This window comes from Diceros bicornis, chromosome 10 (assembly GCF_020826845.1).
Source record: "Diceros bicornis minor isolate mBicDic1 chromosome 10, mDicBic1.mat.cur, whole genome shotgun sequence".
Classification (NCBI taxonomy): Eukaryota; Metazoa; Chordata; class Mammalia; order Perissodactyla; family Rhinocerotidae; genus Diceros; species Diceros bicornis.
The window spans coordinates 41,859,616-41,884,364 of NC_080749.1; the positions used below are offsets into that span (position 1 = coordinate 41,859,616).

At 46.3% G+C, this 24,749-nt stretch overlaps 1 protein-coding gene across 11 annotated transcripts in view; it reads left to right on the top strand.

The window, feature by feature from the left end:
• Window positions 1-24,749, top strand: part of TANC1 (tetratricopeptide repeat, ankyrin repeat and coiled-coil containing 1) — a 230,894-nt gene that overhangs the window by 193,414 nt on the left and 12,731 nt on the right. For all 11 annotated transcript variants that reach the window (XM_058549031.1, XM_058549030.1, XM_058549027.1 and 8 more), the window contains 4 exons: window positions 5,305-5,541; window positions 7,693-7,878; window positions 10,404-10,482; window positions 23,730-23,863. In XM_058549031.1, the coding sequence (XP_058405014.1) occupies window positions 5,305-5,541; window positions 7,693-7,878; window positions 10,404-10,482; window positions 23,730-23,863 (636 nt within the window). The remainder of the gene's footprint in view (window positions 1-5,304; window positions 5,542-7,692; window positions 7,879-10,403; window positions 10,483-23,729; window positions 23,864-24,749) is intronic.

The window sequence follows — 24,749 nt, forward strand, 5'->3', positions numbered from 1 at the left end:
GTTGAATACGAGTTTTTAAGACAATAAATTGAAAGGTATGGCTCTTATGTGTGAGCCTGACCCTCCTGGGATTATAGACTTGCCTCTTTAACTTACTTGCAATTTTAAGTTATTCATCTTTACTTTGTTTTATGGAACTCTCGTGTCACCTACATCTGTACTATCTTCAAAATTCTATAACTTGGTTATAGAATTTTAAGGCTTTCCATTATCCTTCAGTTTCTTTTATCTTGCAAGGAAAAAAACAGGTTTTCACAGAATCTTGAACAAATTACAGTAATTTAAAATTATGCATGCAATTAAGGAACTTTTTTTAGAGAGTATTAAATGTTGTCATACAGGAATGGATGTCATTTTGAGCAATAATTGCAGTTTGCCACTTTGGTAAATTGAAGTGACTTGCTCTGGGATGATTGCTTGGTGGATGGATTTTAATTTCAGTGGCATGCCAGTGATTTCTAACAATGTAGTCTCCTTTTACCAGGCCAGGGGCATGCCAGCCCACTGTGGGGTCCTTGCCGCCACTGCCTCCAGGCTCCCGTCCAGCTGATTGTTTTGCTCACACTGTCCCATCGGACTGGCTGCCAGCCACTGGCTTCTCAAGGCTGTAGACTCGGGAGAATTCAGATTGTGATTCTTCTCTCAGTGGAAGGCAGGGAGGGGAGGAGACTGGAGTTAGGCATGGGCTTTGGCCTAACTTCCCTTGCAGGGGATCCGGTCATAGGCATACACATTTTAAACCAGTGTGTTGATTCGAACCTCCAGTATACTGATTGAGAAAACTAAGACTCTCACCTTAGGATTAGGACCGTGCTGGCCAGCGCCTTGTCTGTTCCTCACAATCACGTCGCCTGGCCTACCCCCTAACCCCCTTTCTGTTTTTTTTATTTGTTAAATCCAGAAGTTTATAAATAATATTGCCATTTCCAGATGTTGTCCAAGGAGAGCTTCTGTGGTGGTGATGATTGGAAATTTTCCATGTAGTTGGGAGAAAATGTATAGGATGGACCATTTAAACCCCTTCCTTGAATGCAGAGTAATCTTAGCTGGAGCTGCTGCTTCTGCCGCTGGACTGCTGTGACAGTAATGCGCTGTGTGCCCAGAGCTAATCCGTGCTTACTCCCTCTGAGCCTCGGTGTTCTTACCTGTAAAATGGAGGTAACAAAAGAGCCTGTCTCATGGAGTGATGGGAAACCCCATCAAGATGTTGAAGCTCTTGGAAAAACACTTGGCATGTATTACATGGTCAAGTGAGTTATTTTTATTAGTACTTCGCCTACTTTCTGGAAACTGAGACTCCTCTATGGGCACCTGAGAACTTCTGGTTGTGCCTGTTGGTGGTTGTTCAGAGGAACTGCCTTCCATGAGCCTCTGATGGGTCCAGGTGACTCATGTCTGCCCTCGAATAAGCATGAGGTCTCCCAGCTGGGGGTGAGGGGGTGCCAAACCTTCAGGTCGCCAGGTGCCTGGGGCAGAGCGCCCTCCTGTGCCTTCCAGGGGTCAGGTACCTCGGCTCTTGTCCCTTCTAAAGATTCCATGAAAGGTGATTGTAACAATAACAATTAATATTTATTTAGCATCCACAGGATGTTGAGGGCTGTGCTAAGTGGTGTGTGTGTGTGTGTGTGTGACGTTCATTTTTAATCTTCACAACAACCCAGTGAATTGGAACTGGTATGTCCATTTTTCGGATGAGGAAACTGAGGCTGAGGGCAGTTAGTAGTTTGCCCTGAATCACACAGCTGAAAGGGTGCCTGGCGCTGAGCAAGCCCATGCTCCACAGGTGCATTTATACCTGATGTGTTTACAGCCCTGGCTGTCAACTGGAATCACCCGGGAGCTTTTGGTGCCCCAGCCAAGTCAGAATCTCCACGGGCGGGGGCTCGGGCACTGGAAACTTTCAAGCTCCCAGGTGGTTTCAGTGTGCAGTGGAGTTAAGAACCACGGGCTAGCAGAAGATCCACAAACTGATTGGGGATTAAGTGATAAAAATTGCCACAGCATTGCACCAACAAGGGAAATGTTTTTCCCAAGAAGCAAATGAAGTGTCAATTGATGACAGACATGTTTAGGAAAGCTCTGCCCCTGAGCACATACCTTCCAGATAAAAGTCTTGTAAGGTATTCAGCAAGAAAGTACTGAAAATACACCTTCCAACATTATTAGCAAAGAGTACCTGTCAGGTGGAATGGGGTGGCATACTGCTCTTTTCTTAGGAGGCACCTGAAGCACAGAGAGGTTGAGTAATTTTCTGAAAATCATACAGCAAGGTAGTTAAGGGTGATTGAGAACTCAGATTATTTAATCCATCGTCTTTTTGTTTTAGGCTCATGGATCTTAAGAGGAGATGGGATTGATGGGAGAGAGGGTAACTGGCTGTCAAAGTCACCCAGGGAATTTACGAATTATTCCTGCCTGTCCTGTGGTGACCAGAGTCTGATGTGCCCCTCAGTGATGTTATGTGTGTTTTGAAAAAGCTGCTAAGGTTCTTCTGTACTTCTCTCTCTAAGAACCGATTTCGTAGGCCTTGATGAAATTTCACTAGCGTTATCCTGTTCTTTCCATTCTAATGGTAGTTACTCAAGGGAAATAATTTTCTGAAAAACCCTTACTTTTGTTTAGCACTTACAATTTTAAAATACTTTTGAATCATATTTGAGTCTGGTGTTGTTTTTAAGAGTGAACCCATGTAGATTTGTGGAGCAGGCTCGGCAGGGATTAGATTGTTTGCCCAGGGTCATGCGTTACATGTCAGTGTTAGGACAGGGACACCTTTTCTGATTTCTAGTCCGTGTGTGCTCTGCCTTTCCATACACAAGTGCTGGTTGGCAGCAGGAGGCTGGTGCTGCCCTGGGTGGGGCTAAAAGATGGTCCCTCTGATGGGTGCAAACCATGATGGGGTGGGTGCTGGCGCAAGGGGCCTTCTCAGCACTTGAGAAGGTCCTAGAGGTGGGCAGGATCTGACGCGTGGGCCATCCTGTCTGTGGAGGGCCTTTGTTTGCCTTTCTTCTCTGTGAACTTCTGTCTTACAGCCAGCGTCTGGTGCAGTGGGCTAAGCTGGAAAATGGAGCGTGTGGAAGGGATGGAGAGTGCTTAGAGTTGATGTGTGGGTGTGTGCATGGACCTGTGTGTGCATGGGGGAGTAGTCCGTATGGTTTGGGGGCATCCTCTGGTGTCCTGGCGTCGGAGCAGAGGCCTAAAGGAAGTGATCTTTTGTCATCTGTGTCTATGGGAAGGGTATTCCTGGCAGAGGGAACTATAAGAGTAAAGGCCAGGACATGGGGCCTGCTGGCCATCATTGCAGGACAAGCGTTAGACCCAGCGTGTCTGTAGTGGGGGAAGTGAGGGGAAGGGTGCTGGGAGAGGAGGTCAGAGAGGGGACTGGAGGGCTGGGTCACGTGGGAATCAAGCTTCAGTAGCAACCAAGACCTCCTCAGATTTTACCCTTGTGTTGCATCCGTATGCTGCCTCACTGTGCTGAGTTGTGGCCTCACCACCTAGTAATATTAATTTCTATCAGCTTGTAAATATCTGTCAGTTGGTAAATATTCTGTCAGCTACTCTTGTGGACACATATTGAAATACTTTGAATTTTATATGCCTGTTGTCTTTCTGTATCTTTTAATGATCCCATGTGTCTCTAGTCAAATAAGTGAACAGTCTCTGTGGTTTTCACACCTAGTGGGCACCCTGGGGGCCGGCCAGGGTCCGTCGGGGGTGAGTGATGCTGGTCGGGACCACTGAAGGGAACTGTTTGAAGAAACGCTGTGGGCATCTTAATAGGTGTTAAAGGAGTGTCAGTTTTTCAATGATCTGTAGATTTGAAGAAGATATTAGTATAGCTAAACTTTGCATGAAGTATTCAGTGATTTTATTTTAAATTCTATGGATAAAAAACTTCCCCTGATATCTGGATCCAAGGAGTTAGTGGGTGGTAGATGTTGTAATTAGTAGGAAAAGCAGATTATTTTCTAGGAGTCTTGTGCTGCTGACAATCCCAGGAACTCATGAACATTTTCATGTGTTCTGCTTTTATTTTAGGTACACTTCTTTGTGAAGGAAAGAGTATCTGCAGTTACTTTTGGCTTGTTATCTCAATGTTAATTATTTAATCCTGTGATTATTATTTCGTTGTCAGAAAAATGAATTTTCTATTTTTATTTAGATTAAACAATGATCTTTCAAAATGTGGTCCCTAGATAGTATCACCTGGAAACTTGTTAAAAAGGCACATTCTCAGGCCCCACTCCAGGCCTACTGAAACAGAAATCCAGGGGTGGGACCTGAGAATGGACTTTAAAAAAATTTTTTTTTTTTAATTTTGGTTAAAAAAAAAAAACACCACATAAAATTTACCATCTTAACTTTTTTTTTTTTTGTCAGGAAGATTAGCCCTGAGCTAAGATCTGTTGCCAATCTTCCTATTTTTGCTGAGGAAGATTGGCCCTGGGCTAACATGCATGCCCATCTTCCTCTACTTTATATGTGGGACACCTGCCACAGCATGGCTTGATAAGTGGTTTGTGGTCCACACCCAGGATCCGAACCTGCGAACCCCGGGCTCCTGAAGCAGAGCACGAAAACTTAACCACTACACCACTGGGCCGGCCCCATCTTTACTCTCACATTATCGTGCAATGGCTCTCCAGAACTTTTTCATCTCGTAAAACTAAAACTCTGTACTCAATTAAACAACTCTCATGTTCCTGTTCTCTTCTCCCAGCCCCTGGCAACCACCGTTCCACTTTCTGTCTCTTTGAATTTGGCTACTCTGGGTACCTCATGTGAGTGGTATCATACAATATTTGTCTTTTTGTGACTGGCTTATTTCACTTTGCATAATGTCCTCAAGTTTCATCCATGTTGTAACATGTGATAGGATTTCCTTCCTTTTAAAGGCTGAATAATATTCCATTGTATGTACATACCACTTTTGTTTATCCATTCATCAGTCGATCGACATTTTCGTTTGCTTCCATCCCTTGGCTATTGTGAATAGAGCTGCAATGAACGTGGCAGTGCAGATATCTCTTCAAGATCTGATTTCATTTCCTTTGGATATATACTCAGAAGGGGGATTGCTGGATCTTGAAACACCTCCTCACTGTTTTCCATAACAGCTCTGCCATTTTAGATTTCCACCACCGAGAATGTGCATTTTCAGTGCATTCCCAGGTAATACTGATACACGCTCGAGTTTGAGAACCACTGGATTAAAATGAGGATACTACCCCTCTCCACAAATGTTGTTGTGACTGACATTGATGTGAGAAATTAATCTTGTTGGGGGATATTATCCAACAGGTGAGCCGTCTCCTGATTTTGGGAGGGGCCAACGTGAACTACAGGACAGAAGTGTTAAATAACGCCCCGATCCTGTGCGTCCAGTCTCACCTCGGCCACGAGGAAGTGGTCACTCTGCTCCTGGAATTTGGCGCCTGCCTGGATGGAATGTCAGAAAATGGCATGACCGCCCTCTGCTACGCGGCAGCTGCTGGCCACATGGAGCTGGTGTGTCTGCTGGCCAAGAAGGGGGCGAGGGTAAGCAGCAGCCTTCCCCTGATGGGCGGGGTGTGGGGAGTGTCATCATATCCTTGCTAGAATTATCATCAGCTGGGCCAGTCTCTCTTTAGTCTCTACTTTGTTGAACTGCAATGAACAGAAATCGCCACATAAATGGAAAGGGTGGAGTTGCAGGCGCTGGTCGCTGTGTGATGTTGTCTGACGTGGGTGCTCAAGGGTATAGCTTTGGAGAGAGAGGGGCTGTGTGTTTTGCTCATAAGTTCTTATTCTGCTTAATTATTGCCCAGGGGGAGGCAGGGTACCAGGGAGACTCCTGGCCACCAGCATCATGAGTAGGGCTGTCCTTTCAAAAGCCTGCAAGTGGTGACCTAAAACTTATCACAGAATTTAACACAGCAATGGATTGGTTGAAAAGATTTTAAATGTTTGATTTTTTTCTTCCATCTCTACATCTTTTTTTTTTTTTTTAAAGATTTTATTTATTTATTTTTTTCCCCTTAAAGCCCCAGTAGGTAGCTGCATGTCATAGCTGCACATACCTCTAGTTGCTGCACGTGGGACGCGGCCCCAGCACGGCCGGAGAAGCGGCGCGTCGGCGCGCGCCCAGGATGCGAACCCGGGCCGCCAGCAGCGGAGCGCGCGCACTTAACCGCTAGGCCATGGGGCCGGCCCCCATCTCTACATCTTATCTCATTTTGTTTCGTGTCTTTTTTTAAAACAATAAAATGAGTTCTATGGGTCTTAGAAGCCATGTGCTTAAGCACATGGCTGCAGGAGCTAAACGGACCAGAATCCTCATTTCTCCAACTGCCAGCTAGGACGTTGGGCAAGTTGTTGAGCCTGTGTGCCTCAGGCTTCTCATCTGTAAGATGGGCATAATACCAGTATCTACCACAGGGCTGTTGTGTGAACATTAAATAAATCAATATATTAACATTAATATGAAGTAACGGTATATTGTTAAACAAGTGGCTCTAGGACTATCAATGTTAATAGATTAAATAAGAACAGTGCCAAGCTCACAGTAAACCATTTAGGTTACTATCAGAACTTCATGGTCTGGGGGGGTGTGTCTTAAAAAAAAGAATAGAATAAATCTCTATTTGTCTTGATAGTTAATTAGGGTATTTAAGGTTCAACAAAAAGACCTTAAGCTTTTAGTAAATGTGGGAGGCTTTTTGGTTTTTCTCTAAAAATACAGCATTTGGAATGGGGGAACTTTAGCTTGTGGGAGCAGGGAAATACTGCAGATAAGCCTTCCAGCGGGTGCATTAGTGCACGTCGCCATGCCTCCATTTCCACATCCACATTGTGGCTTTGCTTCCTTCCGAGGCTAGCAGGCCCCTCCCAATCCCAGCTGAAAGCTCTGTAGGAGGAGGGCGGGGGTTATGTAGGTGGCTCTTGCAAAGCCTCTGGGTGGGGGTACAGAGCATCCCCCAAATTTGCAAGCAAGGTGAGGCTGGACCCTGAGCTCTTCTTCTAGCTCAGGATTCCCAGGTTTAGACAGGGAATGACGCCTTGTCTGCTGCCTCTTAGACTTTTACGTGGTACACAGCACTCGGAGACATCCAGCTTTGTAGCTAGCTGGCCTTCCTGCCTTTGTGGACACACTTCACATACTGTTGTCCCAGGTCGCCTGCCTACAAGCGGCCTCCTTCCCCAATCAGATGCCACTCAGAGTCCCTTCCTGCCCTTCCTTGTTCAGAGATGGGTATTCTAGGTCCCTCCCTTTTGCTGGCTCCTCTGGCTCAGTAACTAAAGAACTGCTCTATTCCCCCAAATTATAGCTCATCACAGCAGATTTAGAATGCTCCACTCAGGCCACCGAAGTTGGGAAGCATCGGGCTTTGGCTGAGGTTTTGGTTTGTGTCATCACGTGTCCTCCCCAGAGAGCTTAGAGCTCCCAGTCGTTTGCTGGAGAGACACAGGGAGTGAGGCAGGTGCCTGTGATCGCTAGATCTGCAAAGGGAGCCCGAGGCCTGGAACGGTGGGTGCGTTCGTGAGGACCAAGTAATTTAAGCCAAGATTCGGTGCTCTCCAGAAAGACGCGTTGGAATGTGAACCCCACCTATCTCTGCAGGGGGGTGAGGTTTGCACACGGCATTTGTGGTGCCCCATTGTTCTCGGAGAGGTAATACTAAACTGTGACCTTCTGTTCCTGCCTCCCAGGTGGACCACTTGGATAAGAAAGGCCAGTGCGCACTGGTCCACAGCGCACTGAGGGGCCACGGCGACATTCTCCGGTACCTGCTGACCTGTGAGTGGTCGGCGGGGCCTCCCCAGCCGGGGGCACTGAGGAAGAGCCAAGCCCTTCAGCAGGCGCTGACAGCGGCCGCCAGCATGGGCCACAGCTCGGTGAGTGGGGGCTGGGAGGTCCCTTCTTGGGAACCTAGAAGCTGTAGCCCAGTGGATCGGTGCTTTTGCCAATCACCTTCTGAGTTGCTAAGCCTGTGATGCACCGAAGGAATGAAAAAAAGTGAGGATTTCAAGAAATAGCAGTTGGTTTGACCACGTGTAACAATCTTCTGTTGGCATCACCCCATCCGTGAGTGAAAACCCAGAGAGCCCACAGTTTCTGGCGCGCATGCGCTCTCGCGATGGGGGCAGGCCGTTTCCGCGTGGAGCCTTTCCTTAAGGTTCGTTCTCGGCGCTCCTTGGTCTCTCTCTTCCTGCCCTGTTCTGCTTTTACCCTGTGGCACTGCTGTCTTACACTTTTTTTTTTTTTTTTTTTTTTTACCTTTGATTCGTTCTTTTGTCCTCGTGATCTTTTAAAAATAGTCACATGGAATCCTAATTCTAAAATTGTTCTTGAGTATGTGAAGGATTTTTAAAAATAGAGCTTCAGTGCTCTGAGAGCATATAAGAATGCTTGTCATTCACAGTTCCCGCACTGAAAGAAGACTTACTGCAGTAGTTAAATAGAGCACTTGTTTCTGGTAGCTGTCGGTAATTCTCAGAGTGAAGATTTAATTGTCATCTCCTGACCCATGTGTCTGTGAATTTAGTAATATTTTACCCACTCTCTTCCGTGTATTTCTCACTCTGTATTATCTTCAAGCAAATAGAGTTGCTGGTATTTGGTAAGATTCTTCCCCACAATGACTTAAAGTAAATTTGGGTGCAGAGCTGGCTGGCTGGCTGCCTTTTGGCATTTAAAACACAAGGGCAGACATATGTACACGTATACATGCACTGCTGACTGGCTAATTTAGGGCATTTAAAATGTTAAAAATATACACATACAGTGCTTCAGCCAACACGATATATTGCAACAAGTTGAATGCAGAAACGTGTAAGAGAACGTAGCTGTCTTCTCTTAAGACAGACATAAAAGAGATTTACAAAAATATGAAACAATGCCAGTCAACTTACGTATATGTTTTAGTTTTGGAAAAAATACTCGTTTCATAAAAAAATACACATTTCATAAAAATACGTTGTGTTGCCATGTAATGGGTTTATTATGGTTCCTTTAAAATAAAACTATAAATGTTTTTTAAATACCCATTTATATAGATACACACAGAGCATGTTAAATACACATATCAGAAAATGTAGATGTTTTTCCTTTTCTAACTGTTCCCCAAATCTGAGTGGGTCCAGAGTGTGAAAAAATCATCGTAGGGAGGACAATGACCTTTGTCTCAACTCGTGTTAAACTCACCTTGTTTTAAAGCTGGCTGGGAGGAATGCTGTCAGAAGCAACCCCAGCACAGCTGGTAACTGTTTCACGGAAAAGGGCAGGATTCATTCACCAAGAGACTTGAAGGGTGTGTTCGTTTCTTAATGCTGTTGTAACAAGTGACCACAAACTCTGGTGGCTTAAAACAACACACACCTGTTCTCATAGGTTCTGGAGGTCAGAAAGCTAAAAATTAAGGTGTCAGGAAGCAAGTGTTCCTTCCAGAGACTCTGGAGGAGCATGTGTCCTTGATTTTTTCTAGCTTCTAGAAGCCACCTATATTCCTTAGCTTGTGGCCTCTCCCTCTATCTTCAGAGTGCATCGCTTTAACCTATGCTTCTGTCATCCCATCTCCTCCTTCCTCTGACCCTGGTTCCTCCTGTCCCTCTGGCGAGGACAGTTGTGATTATGTCAGGTGTATGTGAGACGTACACCTGGGTAATTCAGGATAGTCGTCCCATTTCAAGATTCGTATTCATATCTGCAAATTCCCTCTTGCCAACTAAGATAATGTTCACAGGTTTCTGGAATGAGGATGTGGACATATTATGGAGCCATTACTCAGCCTACCGCAAAGGGTGTGGATTGGGAGACTGGAAAATGGCTCTGTTGAGCTCTCCTGTTGCTGCTGTTGGCTCTGGTTTGGGGTTCAGATAATTCCATTTCCCCATGAGCCAGCACTCTTGCCTCCATACCTGTGACGCAACCTGCTCTTTGACGGGGAAGATTCCCGTAGGGAAAAGAGTAATGCTGTCAGTAGAAAGTCATCTGGACAGTACTATTTATTTTATTTTATTGAAAAGGTGTACATCACCTTGTTTTCCGTATTTATGAAGAAATGGATTCACCATTTTCTGGCGATTTATGCAGAAACTGCACCTTGTATGATCTCCCATGTCCTTTGTTGATTAGGCTGGCATATTTGGGTCATGTTGGAATTCATTAGAATTCCGAGTACCTAGTAATCCTGAACGATGTTGCTGAAATGCACTGAGATTTTTTTTTTTATTCTTCTCCAAGTGAAAGTGTGAATAGCATATGAATTATGCTTGAAAATGGTTTTCATTATATTTTCTCTCCTTGTGCAGCCTCAGGTAACCGTGGTTAAAAAACAACACACTCTCTCCTTTGATATGTGGGGTATAATAAGCACATATGGCTATGAGATCTCATTAAATCACCTTGCCACTTCTGACAGGTGGTCCAGTGCTTGCTGAGACTGGAAAAGGAACATGAAACAGATGTCAATGGCACCGACACGCTGTGGGGAGAAACAGGTAATTATGGTTCCACTGCTTGTAGTCTGGGCCAGCTTTCTTGATGTTTTAGCCTCCATTTTGGCCTAATTGTCTTAAGAATGGCTTGAGATGCATGTAATCCTATTGTTATTTTATCACGAGGCATTTGAAGTTTAGAGCTTTTAAAACTTCCCAAACGAGTAGTAAAACTTTTCTAGAAGATTATAAAATTTGAATCATTTTGAATTAGATTCGCAGTTCCTGTGCATCTGGTGAATGTTAGCTAGAGATACCTAAATAAGGTGATGGTTTCTGCTTTGCAGAGCCTTCCCGTATCCTAACCAGCCTGGTCTCCCTGTGAACCGGGCAGAGTGAGCAAGGCAGGAACTTCCAGCCCTGCGTTCACGTGAATCAAAGGTGCTCAGCAAGGAAGGCTGTGGCCTGCCTGATGCAATGAGAGTAGACTCTGGCCTCATGGGCCAACTTAAGATACAAATACAAGCTACAAGTCCATTTCCATTGGTGTGTGGTATGGGTGTTAACTGTAGTGTGGGAAGGAACCCTGAGGTGAGTACGTCTTAACAAACATCTGAGTTGGTTACTTGTCAGATTAGTATAGATAATGCTGCTTTGAAATTTTCCATTCGACTGAATTGGTACTGGAAATATAAGACTTTAAGTTATAAGTAGTTGTTTAATAGGTGTAACCAAGAGTGTTTAATACGCATTTCCAAGCTGTGTCCTGTGCGTGTGTATCGTGTATACCACTTCCATTTCTCTTGCACAGATGTATTTCCAAATGCTTCTTTCCTAACAAGCCAAATGGTAGTGTGTCGAGTTTATCAGCTAACTCATACTTAGGCAAAGCCTCAGAGAGTTTCCTGGTGGGGAGAGCAGGCCTGCACCTCGCAGCCTCCTGGCGCCCTGCCTCCAGGGCTGCCGCCATGCTCTACAGTGTTAGTTGTGGTGCTGTGGGAGGAGGTGGCATGGCCTCTGGTTCTAGGGAGCGCGCAGCGCCGCAAATGGGGTTGGATTATGCTTGGGGCTAAATGTGTAGATTTAAATATTGCCCTTAATTCTTTATGGGAGTCTTTCCCCCACCCATTTAAATAGTAGAGGTTACTTTATATTTGGTGAAAGAAGTTTCCATCGACTTCCATATTGTGTTGTGGGCAGCAGTGTGGCCAAGTAGGTCAGTGCATGACTTTGCTTTGGGCTTAGCCAGAAGGTCTGCGCTTTCATTGCCTAGTTTAGTAACTTTGGACAAGTTACTTTGCCTCCTTGTCAAATTAGGTGAATAGTACCTGCTTTCTAGATCATGGTGAAGACTGAATGAGATAAGGCAATCTTGCACAAATATACCCAGTGATAAGAACCCCAGGGGCACTTGTGCCCGGAAATTCTGATTCATTAGGTCCAGGGTGAGCCCAGGACTCTGTTTTCTTAACAGGCATCCCAGGTTGTTTCAGGTGACTCATGGCTTCAGGACAAATGGAGAACCACGGAAAAGCTGTGTAAAGTGCCAAACTTATAGTGACATAATGAGAGGTGCCCATGATGATGGCACGTATTAGTGTTAGTGATAGTAATGGCACGCACTTAGCTGACATGGGAATCTCCAACCTTTCATACTGAAGATGATTTTTCTTTCAGGAAGAAAAATCCAGAGAAGGCCTGCATTTGAGGGCTCTGGGTGAGCAGTCTGTTTTGTCCAGTGATGACCAGTCCTGAATTTCCATAACCCTCTGTCACCCTCCTTGAGAATCTCCTAGGTTGTTGGCTAAAGAGACATGTAAGAGAAGCTACAGCCTTCCCACCAGTCTTAACAGAAAGATGAGTAGTGGTTCAGCCCTTTCCAGACCACTTTGCAGCCTGAGAAGCAGCTCACACCCTTCCTCAGCAGGCAGTAGGGTGAATTTCATCAGCCAAGAGTATGAGAGACTTTTTTTTTTTTAAGTTAAACTAAGAGAAAGCTAAACACTATGTCTCAGGCTTATAGGGCCCCGACGGCTTTGTGGACTGCGTGTCAATAAAACCAATCTTGCTTCTCTGCATTTTTCTATCTCGTACCTTCCTCCTGTGTCCCTTCAGAAATGACCACCAACATCTACTACCCCAAAGCTTCCTAACGTCCAGGTCTGTGGTTGTCAGAAGAATATATTGAAATCTTGCAGAGGAAGTTTTAGATGAGGGAACATCTGCAAATTTGGGGCTTTGCACAAATCTCTACTGCATCGCCTAGATGGTGAGGTCTGTGTTTGGGATTCGGCCCATAGGGTCCACGCTACCTGATCCCAAATGCCTTCTGGAACAGGAGGCCCTGAAAATGATAGCACAAGTGGATGGTCACCTCGTGTTCCTTGTTCTCACCAAGCAGCACCCTGGCGGTTCCCCATCCTGTGCGGCTGCACCTGCTGTGTGCACTGTTTCTAATTGCTGCAGATTCTGGGAAGTGAAAGCAATTGTTTTGCTTCCTGGTTTTGTTTGGTCCTCATTCCTGGGTGTGGTCAGTGGTGCTTTGTGTCTAAAACGCTCTAGAATGGAGCTTGTCTGTCTCCAGCCACAGCTTGAGGGTAGGATCCTGAGAGTGATCCTGTCTGGGATGTGAGAAGGTGACGGAACAACGGGAAGCTTTGTATGAATGATGCTTACAAGTCTGTTCAGTATGGATTTAACTGTGAAATGCTTGGCTTTAAAATATGAGCTGATGGGGTTACAAGGCAGGGTCTCTTTGGTCTGTTTTTGGCTGACCTGCCTGTCTTTGAAGGGCCCGTTGTCTTCCGTGCAGCAGTGCACCCTGTTTGGAGCACATCTCTGCTGTCTCAACCACATTCCAGAAGTGGGGGAGCTAAATCCATGCACAAAGTCCTTCTACACTTTTCTGCCAGGAGAGACCCTTGCAACCCCAGTGTATCTACTTTACTTTGCAAAAGTGTGGTTTTCGTGCCTGTTGCTGAGTGGAAGCAGCACATCATCGGTGAGAGGTGATGACAGCCGACAGCCAGAGGGGAGGGAGCACAGGAAAGGCAGACTCACGTGAGGTCCCTCAGCGCTCAGGCCAGTCCATGTGGGAATGGCGGGAGTAGGGGCAATCGGGCGCTTTCAGTACCCTGAGCATCTCCCTGCTGATGACCCGGAGTCACCAAACGTCATCACAAAAGGGGCTGGTTCCTATCTTGGGTTTAAAGAGATAAGAAAGTATAATAGATTTTTAAGACATTCATCTAAAATGGTAACTGTTTAGTTTGGGAGTTTATTGCAGTAAACTCACAGCTTTTAGAAAACTTTCAGAATCTGTCTACTGGTTTTAGAGAAAGAAGAGCTTAATTTATGTTAAGTCTCCTTTTTCCCCAGCATCTGGGGCCATTGGCTTTTTGTGTCTGTGTAATGTTTAGATCCAGCCCTTCGGATATCCAGTGGTAGTCCCGTAGCTCTTAAGCACTTCTCCTCGTGCTTGCTCCAGTGAACTAGTGTGACAGTCACTCCGGTGGAGAAGTAGTGGGACCGTCAAAAGAAGGCTCGGAGGGCTGGGCTTGCTGGTGTCTCACCCAGCAGCTCTGCCCTCGAGGCAGCCGAGGCCCTTTGCTCCGTGACAGTCACGGACTTGGGGGACAATTTTGGTCCCGTGGTTTTGGGTAGCCTGAAACAGGACCAGAGCCCATCAGATGCTTGTGTTATCTCTGTTTCGGGCATTCCACAGCCTTGACAAGTAGGTACTGGTCCCACAAAGTCCCGACCTACCTGAGTGACTGTTGCCCTGTCAGTGTTTGATGTGAATCAGCCCAAGATGATCCGAGATGCTTAATTGGTGGGCTCATGCTGTTATGAATTGTCAGAGGAGCTGTGTTTCCAAACTCCAGGCAACTCTCGAGCCTGTGGGCCTGCTGTCTGTTTCTGGCCAGGACTTCCCATTCTTTCTGGAGGAATAGAGGCTCTTCTGTTTCAGCATTTGCCATTTTACGTGCAAGTTTGCCTGTCTTATAAGCAGCGCCTCCCCACCCCCGACTCCTTGAGTCACTTTGCAGTTCCTTTCGTAATACTAATGTGTGCCCCATCAGAGGTCGTTAGAAGTCTGTCTGATATCTTTCGTGTAAAGTCTTCTTTTATGTTGTCCAGGCTATTTTAGTTGGTAAAATACTTTAGTCAGTAAATACTTTCCGAAGAAGTTTAGTTGTTGTAAATACTATGTTTTTTATTGCCAAAGCTGTTAAAAACACCTTGTTTGCCTCTATTTCTAGGAAGGGCTGAATTTTCTCCACTGTGAATTGAGTAGGTTATGTAGCTACACAGCCTTCCCTTTTCGTAGCACATTGAAGCAGATTAGTTCAGCATGTCTGCTAACCACAGTTCACTATTCTCGAATTCTGGATAGGACCTGGCTACCGCTGGACCTTGAGTCTGAGGCCTGGCCCTGCCAGCTGGGGTGGGGGTGTTTCCAGGCCAGTTTTGGGGGAGGGGGTCCTAGCACCTGTTTGCTCACTGGGCCGTGAAGCTGAGTAACGTGTTGTATTTCATCCTTGATGTTTTACAAGTTTCCCTCTTGTCTCCATGGAACTGCTTTAATTTCCCAGTCTGTGGCTCTGCCTGTCCTCCTGGGGGTGAGGTGTCCTTCAGCTCTCAGTTGTAGGTGGACCACAACTGCAGGCCATAGACAGCTGAGCTTGTCACACCCAGGGCTGCCCCAGAACACGGTGCATGCACCCCAGGAACAGGATGCATTGTTGTTGGTTTAAAAATGACCCTCTGTTCATCTGATTTTTTTCCTTACATCTTTGGGAAAGAGGAGGACTATTATTTGGTAATAATTTAAAGTAAATTTAAAACTTACTGGAGTGAGTTTGGCATTCACGTATGTATGTACATCTCAGGGCAGAATTTCAGGTGAGAGACTGGGAGGAAAAGCATTTGTCCATTGCTTGTTGGGGCATGTGGAGAATTTGTGTTAAAGAATTTGCTAAATGTATCCTGTTGAGAAAAGCTAAGTGACTTGCTGTTGTATACCCAAGATATTCGATGTTTTGGAGTCCTGAGCATCTCACTGGTACTGTTGTTGGAAAATCCTTGTCAAGGCATTCCTTCCTCTGCTAGTGTTTGTTTTAGGAAAGTGCGGTAAGACTAGTGGAAGGAAACCCAGGTTTCTGTCGTTTCAAACAAGGGTAGAAGTTCTTGATTGTCCTTGGCATAAAAGCATGAAAGAGTGGTAACCCAGAACCCTAGAGGGTGTGAAGGAGGGGATAATCCAGGATGGAGAGGGGTAATAATCCAGGATCCTGGGTGCTTGGGGGAGGTGGTAACCCAGAACCCTGGAGAGTATGGGAGAGAGAGTAACTCAAGACTCTGAAAGGAGGGGAAAGGGTGGGGTAATCAAGACCCTGTAAGAGGAGGGACAAAGTGGGGTAATGTAGGACACTGGGGGAGGGAGTAACCCAGGCTCTGGAAGGAAGGAAATGGGTGCGAGAGTCACCCTACAGTAGAGGGAGATTTGGGGGTAAGAACTAAGGGGATGTCCCCTTCCTGCTCTAGCAGATGCCAGGGGTTTGCCCCTGACATGAGTGTTCTGGAGACCACTCCTCTCTGCTGAGAAGGCAGCAGAAATCAGCTGACCTGTGTGTCCCTGCCCTACAGGGTAGGTGAGGGGCAAGGAGTGGGGCATGTCGAAAACCCACAGTGTGCATCTCCGGCACAAATGGACTGGTAGCTTGACCACTTACCAGAACTCTCTTCACCACCTTTATCATGTTGCTTTTGCTGTACATCGAGTTCATCATTCTATGAGTGGTTTCTTCCTATGCATTTAAAAAAAACAACAGCAAACTTCTGCTTTCGACGTAAAAACTTGTACAGTCGTGCGTGGCTTAACAACGGGGATTCGTTCTGAGAAATGCGTTGTTAGGCGATTTCATCGTTGTGCAAACATTGTAGAGTGTACTTACACAGACGTAGGTGGTGTAGCCTACCACACACCTAGGCTGTATAGTACTGATCTTATGGGACACTGTCGTATATGTAGTTTGTCGTTGACCGAAATGTCATTATGCAGTGCATGACTGTACTCATCTGCATGTTGGTAGCTCAGAGCTTCTTTACCTACAAACGCTGTGTGGCTTGTTCTTTCAGTTAGTCACTCCTAGGATTGCACATGGTTCGTGTATGTTTCCACAGAAAATCATAATCGATTCTTTCATATTCTTCTTGAAATGATATTTGGATTCTTTCTTTCTTTTCTCTTTTGAGACCAGACATGAACTTGTGTAGAATGGTTTTGTGAAAACACCCTCTTTTTACGCTGACCCCCCACGTGGAGTCCTGCACATAACTTCGTGCCCCTCAGCACGTGCTCAGCCCTTTAAGGAGAGAAGGAAGAGTGACACATTAGACATGCTTTAAATAATTTGGTGTGTAAGAAGATCTATCAAAAATGTGAGCATTCTCAGCACACTTTAGAAGTGACAGCTGTTCAAAGCTGCGATCTTCTGATAGATTTTCAGAACAAAGTCTGTATGAAATGTGATTTATGTTGTCCAAGTTTTAGGAAATTGTTTTTAAATTGAATTTACGTTATTTATAGCATGCATTACTTCTCAAAGGATTTGAAGAGGCTTATTTGAAATAATATACGTGAGAATAGGTAAAAAAATAGCGTCAGGAATAGGACACGAGGAATAGCACAGATATTCCTGCCATCATGCCCTGAATGTTCAGGGGGTGACTACTGTTTTGGCCTTAGGATGCCATGTGCCCAGAGTTAGAAGGGAACATGGTCATTGTAGATTATTCTTACTGTCCTTGGGAGAAAGCTTAACAGTTCTTTGGGAGAAGAAACGTGTTTTTGGGTACTGTTGTTCCAAAATAAAAATTCATGGTCTGTTTGATTAGTTATATATTTTGAAAGGAGATTTCCTGGAGGCAACAGCATGGGAGTTAAGAACTCAGATTCCAGCCCGACTCCCTGACTTCAAGTCCTATCCCTGCCTCCCACTAGCTGTTTGACCTCAGGCAAGTTGTTTAACTTCTCTGGGTCTTGTTTTCCTCATCTGTAAAACCAGGATGAGTGGTACTTGCCTCATAGAAGTTAGTTGTATATTAAGTGAATTTATGAATTTGAAGGGCCATGAGCGTCATGTAGGGAGCACTTTACAAGTGTTATGGTATATTATTATAATGTGTCAGGATCTTCCTATTTTGACTGGGAGCATGGCTCCAGATTCATTCAGCTGCTTGGGTTTAATTCCTGACTGACACTGATTGGCTTCATGATTTGGGGCAAATGATGTCACTCTTGTGACTCAATTCCTTCACTTCAATAAAATGGACATAATAATCATCTAATTCAAAGGATTCCTTTCAAGATTATATAAGAACTCCCCCATCATATTTTGTGCAGAGCTCGGCAGTTGTAAGTGTTTGATAGATGTAATATGCTGCCAGGGTGGTGATCAGTTGATTGTTAATATTATTATTGTAATATATTAATTTATGCTATACATTTGGTCTTGGTAGATATTGAAATGAATGCTTAAGTGATAGAATCTTACTTTGCAATTACTTTATGGAGATGAAGGATAGAAAAGAATTTTGGTCACACAGGAAGTGCTGTTTAGGGACAGTTACACATTTCATTTCTTTGAAGAATTCCTTGGCAATTTGAGGTTCCTGTTTTTAATCTTTAATCTGTGCCTGGAGACTGACAGCGTGTTTGTACAGGAGAACTTGTAACCTGTCAGGGGGTCCTGGTGCCTCGGATTTGGTTTCTGTCCTGCTTTAACCTCTCATAGGGAGCTCGTTGGGAGGTGGGCTGATGTGGGGGAGGCGACATCTTTACGTGATGCTTAGTTGCTCCCTGTTGTCTAGTAACACAGGTTCCCTGTCCTTGACCCCGGCCCGGCCTGCCACTGCAGGCCCTTCTGGGAGACTTCTGCCAAAAGGAGAACAATGAGGAGGGTCAGAATAACAAGGAAGGTGTTCCAGACAACACTTGGTAAATTTAGAGAGCATTTGGGCAGTGCTGGCTTCCTGTCATAAGGTTGCTGAGCGGCTGTGCCCCTCCCAGCACGGCCTTCAGTCAGGGCTGGGGGTCTGGAGGCTTCTCGGGGGTTCATCTCCCAGGGCAATGACATTTTTCAGTAAGAGCAGTCTTTATTGTGTTTCATTTTATCCTTTACATTGTGGAGGGTTAGATCAAATGTCTGCCTGGTCTTTGTGGAGATGAAGAATTTATAGCTATTAGGAAGTTTGTTCTTCTAACGGAAACTCTCCCCTCCCTCAACAACGGAAGGAAATGCCTAACAAGCGAGGCTGTGAGATTTGGCTTTTATAAATCTTAGCCCTATTCCTAGAAGGTGGAGGAGGGGGTGATGCCTGTTATTGGGGGGCGGCGGGGGGGAGAGGTGGTACTTTCATTCAGTCAGGACTTTGGGTCCAGCCTCTCAGAGGCCTCAGTGTGATAGCCCAGCCCAGACCCAATGGCAACAAAGCGAAACCCAGGCCGCGGTCAGCCTCTGCTTTAGCTTAAAATGTCAGTCGTTAGAAAGTGAAGGGGAAGGGGCTGCCATTCCCAAAGAGTTTAAAAAAAAATCATAAAATCTCTAATTACATTTTACCTTTTAGATAAAAGAGCTGAGAATTTTCCAGCATTCCATGTGCCCTTTTTACTTCTGTTTGCCTTTACAGTTGAGTGCGATTTGTCCAGTGAGCCTCCAGTTGAGGTTCAAACATCACGGCCCTTGTCACATCTAATGGTTTCCTTCCTGGTCCCAACTAGATGACATTTCTGAGAACCCTGCTGCTTACTATTACTATTGGAACTTTCACTTTTTTCATTTTCCACTCATTTTTATAAAAGATGGGAAAAGCCAATATATTAGGAAAGAATTGCACAGCTAAGCACAAGTAGACAAGCAAAGCTGGGCCACTCTGCCCCCCTCACTCTCTCAACCATCTTAGCCAGGAGGAAGTGCCCTCTCAGTGGCAGACTGTTTGCTAATGTGCTCGGCTCCAGCCTTGGAGGCTGGTTTGGGTCATCAGTGTGCAATGTATGAAAAGGTCGCTGTCTGGAAGCAGGAAACGGCCTCTGTGCACTGACCTGTCACCCTTCTCTGAAAGCCTCTAAACTGGGGACAGAAGCATATGAGGGGAGGATAACGATCCATTGTTATAGCCTCAAGCCGGCCATCCTGTGCCCAGGTAGCACATCCCTGTGTGTTTGAGTGACAGATATGTCATAAAATGTTATCAACAGCCCTGTTTATGGAATGACTGTGTTCCTCAGGTTGAGAGCTGAGTTTTTGTCAATCAGATCTTAGCCCAGAGAAGTTTAATATGTAAAAGATTCCTGCAAACGATCCATTTTACAAAGAACCATACTTCACTGTTGTTTTCAATAAGTTCATATTGTCGAGTGTTAATTGGGTTTTCTTAAAATAAACGTCTGCTGTGACAAATCTACTCATGCTCTGAAGACAGAGGACAGTATTGGTGAGTTAAAATTATTCAGAATCGCCAGAAAATGATATATACTTTCATGGGAATTTAATTACGAACATGCCGTTTTGTTAAGGATTTTGCAAGTAAGAGAAATTGTGTCCAGTTTGAGTCCTAAAAAGTGCCATGTGTTCACGTTGATTTTAGAGTTTCCATGTCACACCAAGTGTTTTCTTCTTCATCTTTGAATTTCGTTGTCAGGAAGACGAGGCCTGCCCCGCTGCTGGGGCCGTCTCTTCTCAGGCCTGGTCCCTCCCTTCTTTTCTTCTGGCCAGGCAGAGTGCAGTGACCCTTGAGTCTGTGGTCAGCTCAGAGGTCGGCCTTTTCAGCAGAATAGTTGGAATTCCTGAGCAGAGTTTTGCCAGTGATTTGTTTGTTTAAGCATGTAGCTGGCTGTTCTCCAGTCTCGCTTGTTTCCGAATATGGTATTTTGTGGCTGCTGAAACTTGAGATACACCCTGGCCTCAGGAGTCCTGAGTGATGCGGCCAAAAATATTCAATCTGAGTGAAAAAAGGAAAACACAGGTCCTGTTGTTTATCGGCATCGCCCGAAAGTGAGAGCCTCGTTGAGAATCTGTGTGCAGAATGTGGCCCTTGTTAGGCCTGAGCAGACTCTCTGAGACTCCTCCAGCCTGTGCTTGCAGGCGCTGTATCACCTCAAAAGGAAGTTTGTCACCAAATGCACAGGAGCTCAGGCTGTAAAGGAACAGGAGAAGGGATCCAACCCTGTCACCAGGCCTGGGGTGGCGCTCTCTCCCGCTTATCAGCTGCTCCGACTTCTGGCTTCTCTGGCGTCTCCGTAAAACACACGGCCCTATTTTTAGTGCTGGGCCGTCATTCCTTATGTGCTGCTGTTGCAAAAATTCAGCAGCAGCTGCAGCAGACTTCCTGATTTAAAGGCCCTGTTTGTAATACAGCAAAACCTGTTTACCGAATAAAAGAGAATGGAATTCATGGTGGATCGGCTGCTTCAGACCTCATCAAATGGAAGAGCCCTGAGTTCTCTGCTGTCCATGGTGTCCTGTGTACACGCTGGCCATGCCCCTGCCGGCAGCGTGCGTGTGTGTGTGTGTGTGTCCTGCATACACGCTGGCCATGCCCCTGCCGGCAGCGTGTGTGTGTGTGTGTGTGTGTGTGTGTGTGTTCCGTCATTCATTCTTTCCTTGCTGTAGTCAGCTACAACCAGAGGACAGGGAACAGGAGGAGATTTCTAACTGGAGGAAGGTCGCAGAGGAGCAGCAGGTCCAGGTAGTGGCTCACTTCCCGGATCTTCCATCTCACGCACCATGCACAGGGGTGGTGTTCAGATCCATCCGGATGATGTATATAGAAGTAGCCCAAGGCCCATGTTATTTGGGACTCGTTGACATTAACATCGTAGCAGGAACGGACTGTGATAGATGTGCCTGGGCTGCAGGACCTGCTGGTTTGGACTCCCCTGTACAGGCAGGATTGCATTGGACACTGGTTTTCAAACATTTTGAGTAAGGGGACCCCCACCTCCACTCCAGTGCATCTGATATAAAAACCGATATAATTACCATCCCCCGAGATGGAAGCAGTGCTCAGGTGATCTGTGGGGCAGATGTGGGTGCCTCTGTGACATGGGAAGAGGTGAGTTCACCGGCCACCCTGCACTGTGTCCCTGGGTACAGTCTGTAGAGACTTCTTTGTTCCTGGGAAGAACTGCCCTTCGTCACAGGGAGATCAGGCCCAGGTTTATATCGTTTTGTGTGTGTGGCTCCTGGGGGTTAAACCATGGCCAAGCTGACTGGAAGTTAGAGTAAGTACAGCTGTCTGTCCTGAGAGGGGGTCTGAAGAGGACAGAGGGACCTAGATGTGCGTGTGGAAAGCCGCATTCCTGAATCCTTGGCTCCCCTGGTCTTAGGTGCCCAGGAGAGCAGGACGTAGAACTAGGGAGTCGCAGCTGAGCCAGGCCCCTCGCTTCCTAAAGGAGGTCCACAGATTGGTCTCTTCTGAGACCACTGCAGCAGTGCTGTTTCTGAACTATGTGTGAACAGTCACCCCGTGTGTCCTTTTGTGCTTTGTTTCTTTGAATTCATGTTAAGTTTGTGAGATGACCCCTTGTGTTGCCTTTAGCTGCATAGTGTTATTGTCATTGCTGTATGGTGTTCCATTGTTTGACTATATCACAATTTGTTCTACTGTTGATGGCCATCTGGGTTGTGCCCAGTTTGGGGCTGCTCTCAGCATGGTTGCACATGTCTCTCAGTGCTCTCCAAGGGCACCTCCAGGCGCCCGTCTTCTGGGGGGTTGCGGGGTGGTAGGATGTGTGTGTCTTCAGCCTTACTCAGTGGTATCAGGCTGTTTTCCAGAGCGGGTCCCCCGGTCTTCACTCCCACCTGCAGCATGCAAGCGTTCCGTCGTTCCACATCCGTTTCTCAATTACTTGGATTACTAATGAGGTTGGGCACTTTTCAAATTTCATTGGCATTTGGACTTCACCTCGTGAAGGGCCTGTTCTTGTGTTTTACCCATTTTCACACTGACATGGCGTACTGATTTGTAGTAATGCTTGGTCTCTTCTGGAAATTGGAAATGCGTAGGTGTGAGGCTATATTTAAAAATGAGGTTGTCACAGGCAGGAACAGAGCCGCAGCATCCCACTCGACCCTCTCCTTCCTCCTCCTTGATGTTGTAGGTGCTCCCTCCTGAGGTATCTCCATCCCCCGCCCTCAGCCCCTTCCTGTCCTCTTGTTGACTGAAAGCTTGTCGTCCTGGCCTGGGATTGTCCTCACAACCTACTACTGTCCTTTCCTCTAGACGATTATCACATGGTGTAGCAGAGGCCCCTCTTCTAACTAACCCTTCTTTTTAACCCGCCATTAAGAATCACATCTTGGGGTGGGAGGCATGGTCACTGATGTGAGGGCATCATGAGAACCCTGTTCTGTGTTCTCTTGCCCTTCATGTCATTTTATCCCTGGCTGCCCACCCCTCCCCCCAGCACCACCGCTACCAGCCGGCGGCTCACTGCCTCCAGGACCACACTGGGCTGTTCGCCTGAGCGCTCAGGGCCCTCTACAATCCGATCTCCCTTTCTTGCTTTCTTGACATTCTTAATCCTGAATCTTAACTTGTTTCAGAGATTCTAAGCTCCGTAAAGGCAGGAATGATGTGATCCGCTCTTGACTCTCTCAGTAATTATTAGTTCTTGTTGAGTGAAATTTATGACTCTAGGGTAAGAGGCCAGACTGGACAATAATACTGATCTCTGTGCTTATGTTGCACTATATTCTGGTTTTCTCTTGCTATGAAAAATAATAGTAATAAAACAATAAAACGAAAACTTAGTGGCTCCTGACTTGACAAATTGAGCCAGACTCGGTAGGGGTGGCTCACCTCTGCTCACACAGCTTTAGCTGGTGTGGCTTAACTCAGCCTGGGGCTCCATTTCCAGAATGGCGCACGTACATGGTTGGCAGTTTGTTGTTGGCTGGCTGCTGAGAGCTCATCTGGGACTGTCAACCGTGCACAGGCCTCAGTTCTTCTCCCTGTGGGCCTCACCACAGGCTGCTTGGGCTTGCTCACACATGGCATCTGGGTTCCAAGAATGAGTGTCTGTGAAAATGGAAGTTGCCCGTCTCAGGACCTGGGCCCAGACACTGGCATAGCATCATTTCCACTGTGTTCTGTTGGTCAAACTGTCACATAGCCCACCCAGATTCAAGAGGAGTTGGACATATAGACCCCTTTGTGTCAATGGCAGGAGTGTCAGAGAATCTGTGGCCGCCTTTAGCCTCCACATACTAACACCCTCCTCCTTCCCTGTGACTTTCCTTTAGCCCTGACTGCCGCTGCCGGACGAGGGAAGCTGGAGGTCTGCGAGCTGCTGCTGGAGCACGGAGCTGCTGTGTCTCGGACTAACAGGAGAGGGGTCCCACCTTTGTTTTGTGCAGCACGCCAGGGGCATTGGCAGGTACCCATGGGCCCCTGGATGCTTCAGAAACAATGAGAGGGGCCGGCCCGGTGGCACAGCGGTTAAGTGCGCACGCTCTGCTGCGGCGGCCCAAGGGTTCACAGGTTCGGATCCTGGGCGCACACCAACGCACCGCTTGTCAAGCCATGCTGTGGCGGTGTCCCATATAAAGTAGAGGAAGATGGGCACGGATGTTAGCTCAGGGCCAATCTTCCTCAGAAAAAAAAGAAGAGGATTGGCATCGGATGTTAGCTCAGGGCTGATCTTCCTCACCAAAAAAAAAAAAAAAAAAGGAAAGAAACAATGAGAGTGAGGATAGAGTTCACTCTTGCCTGTCTCCCCTGGGCCCACCCGCGGCTCCTCTGGGCCCTGTCTGTCTTTTTCATGTTCTTGGCTTCTGCTTGTGCTGTCAGTACTACTTGATAAAGGCAAACATTTGACAGGCCAGCACAGTCAGCCATGTGGGCTGGTAACCATGAGCAAGGCTGGTAACCAGGTCAGAGACCCACAGCTGCTTCCTTTTAACTGGGGCGGGGAAATGGAGTGGGTGGACCCCATCATGATAAAAGAAGACTTGTTGTATGTAACCTGTCTGTTGTTGTTGTGATTGTGTAACCCATTTGCCAACCCATCTGTGGTGCTCTTTGGTAAAGGACACATTTTCCCTCTGGCCCAGCACTGTGATGCAGGCTGATTTTTTTTTTTTTACTAGGAATGACATGTTCTTGCCCTTAATTCAAGGGAGCAGGGGATCCTTAAGAGCAGTGGTTCAGTCGTTTATTCCTTCATTTTGTAAACAGTGGCCATGTATCTACCCATGCCTGGCACCAGATTACACAAAAACGACAAATATATGGATCTTACCGTGTCCATTAAAGGAAGAATT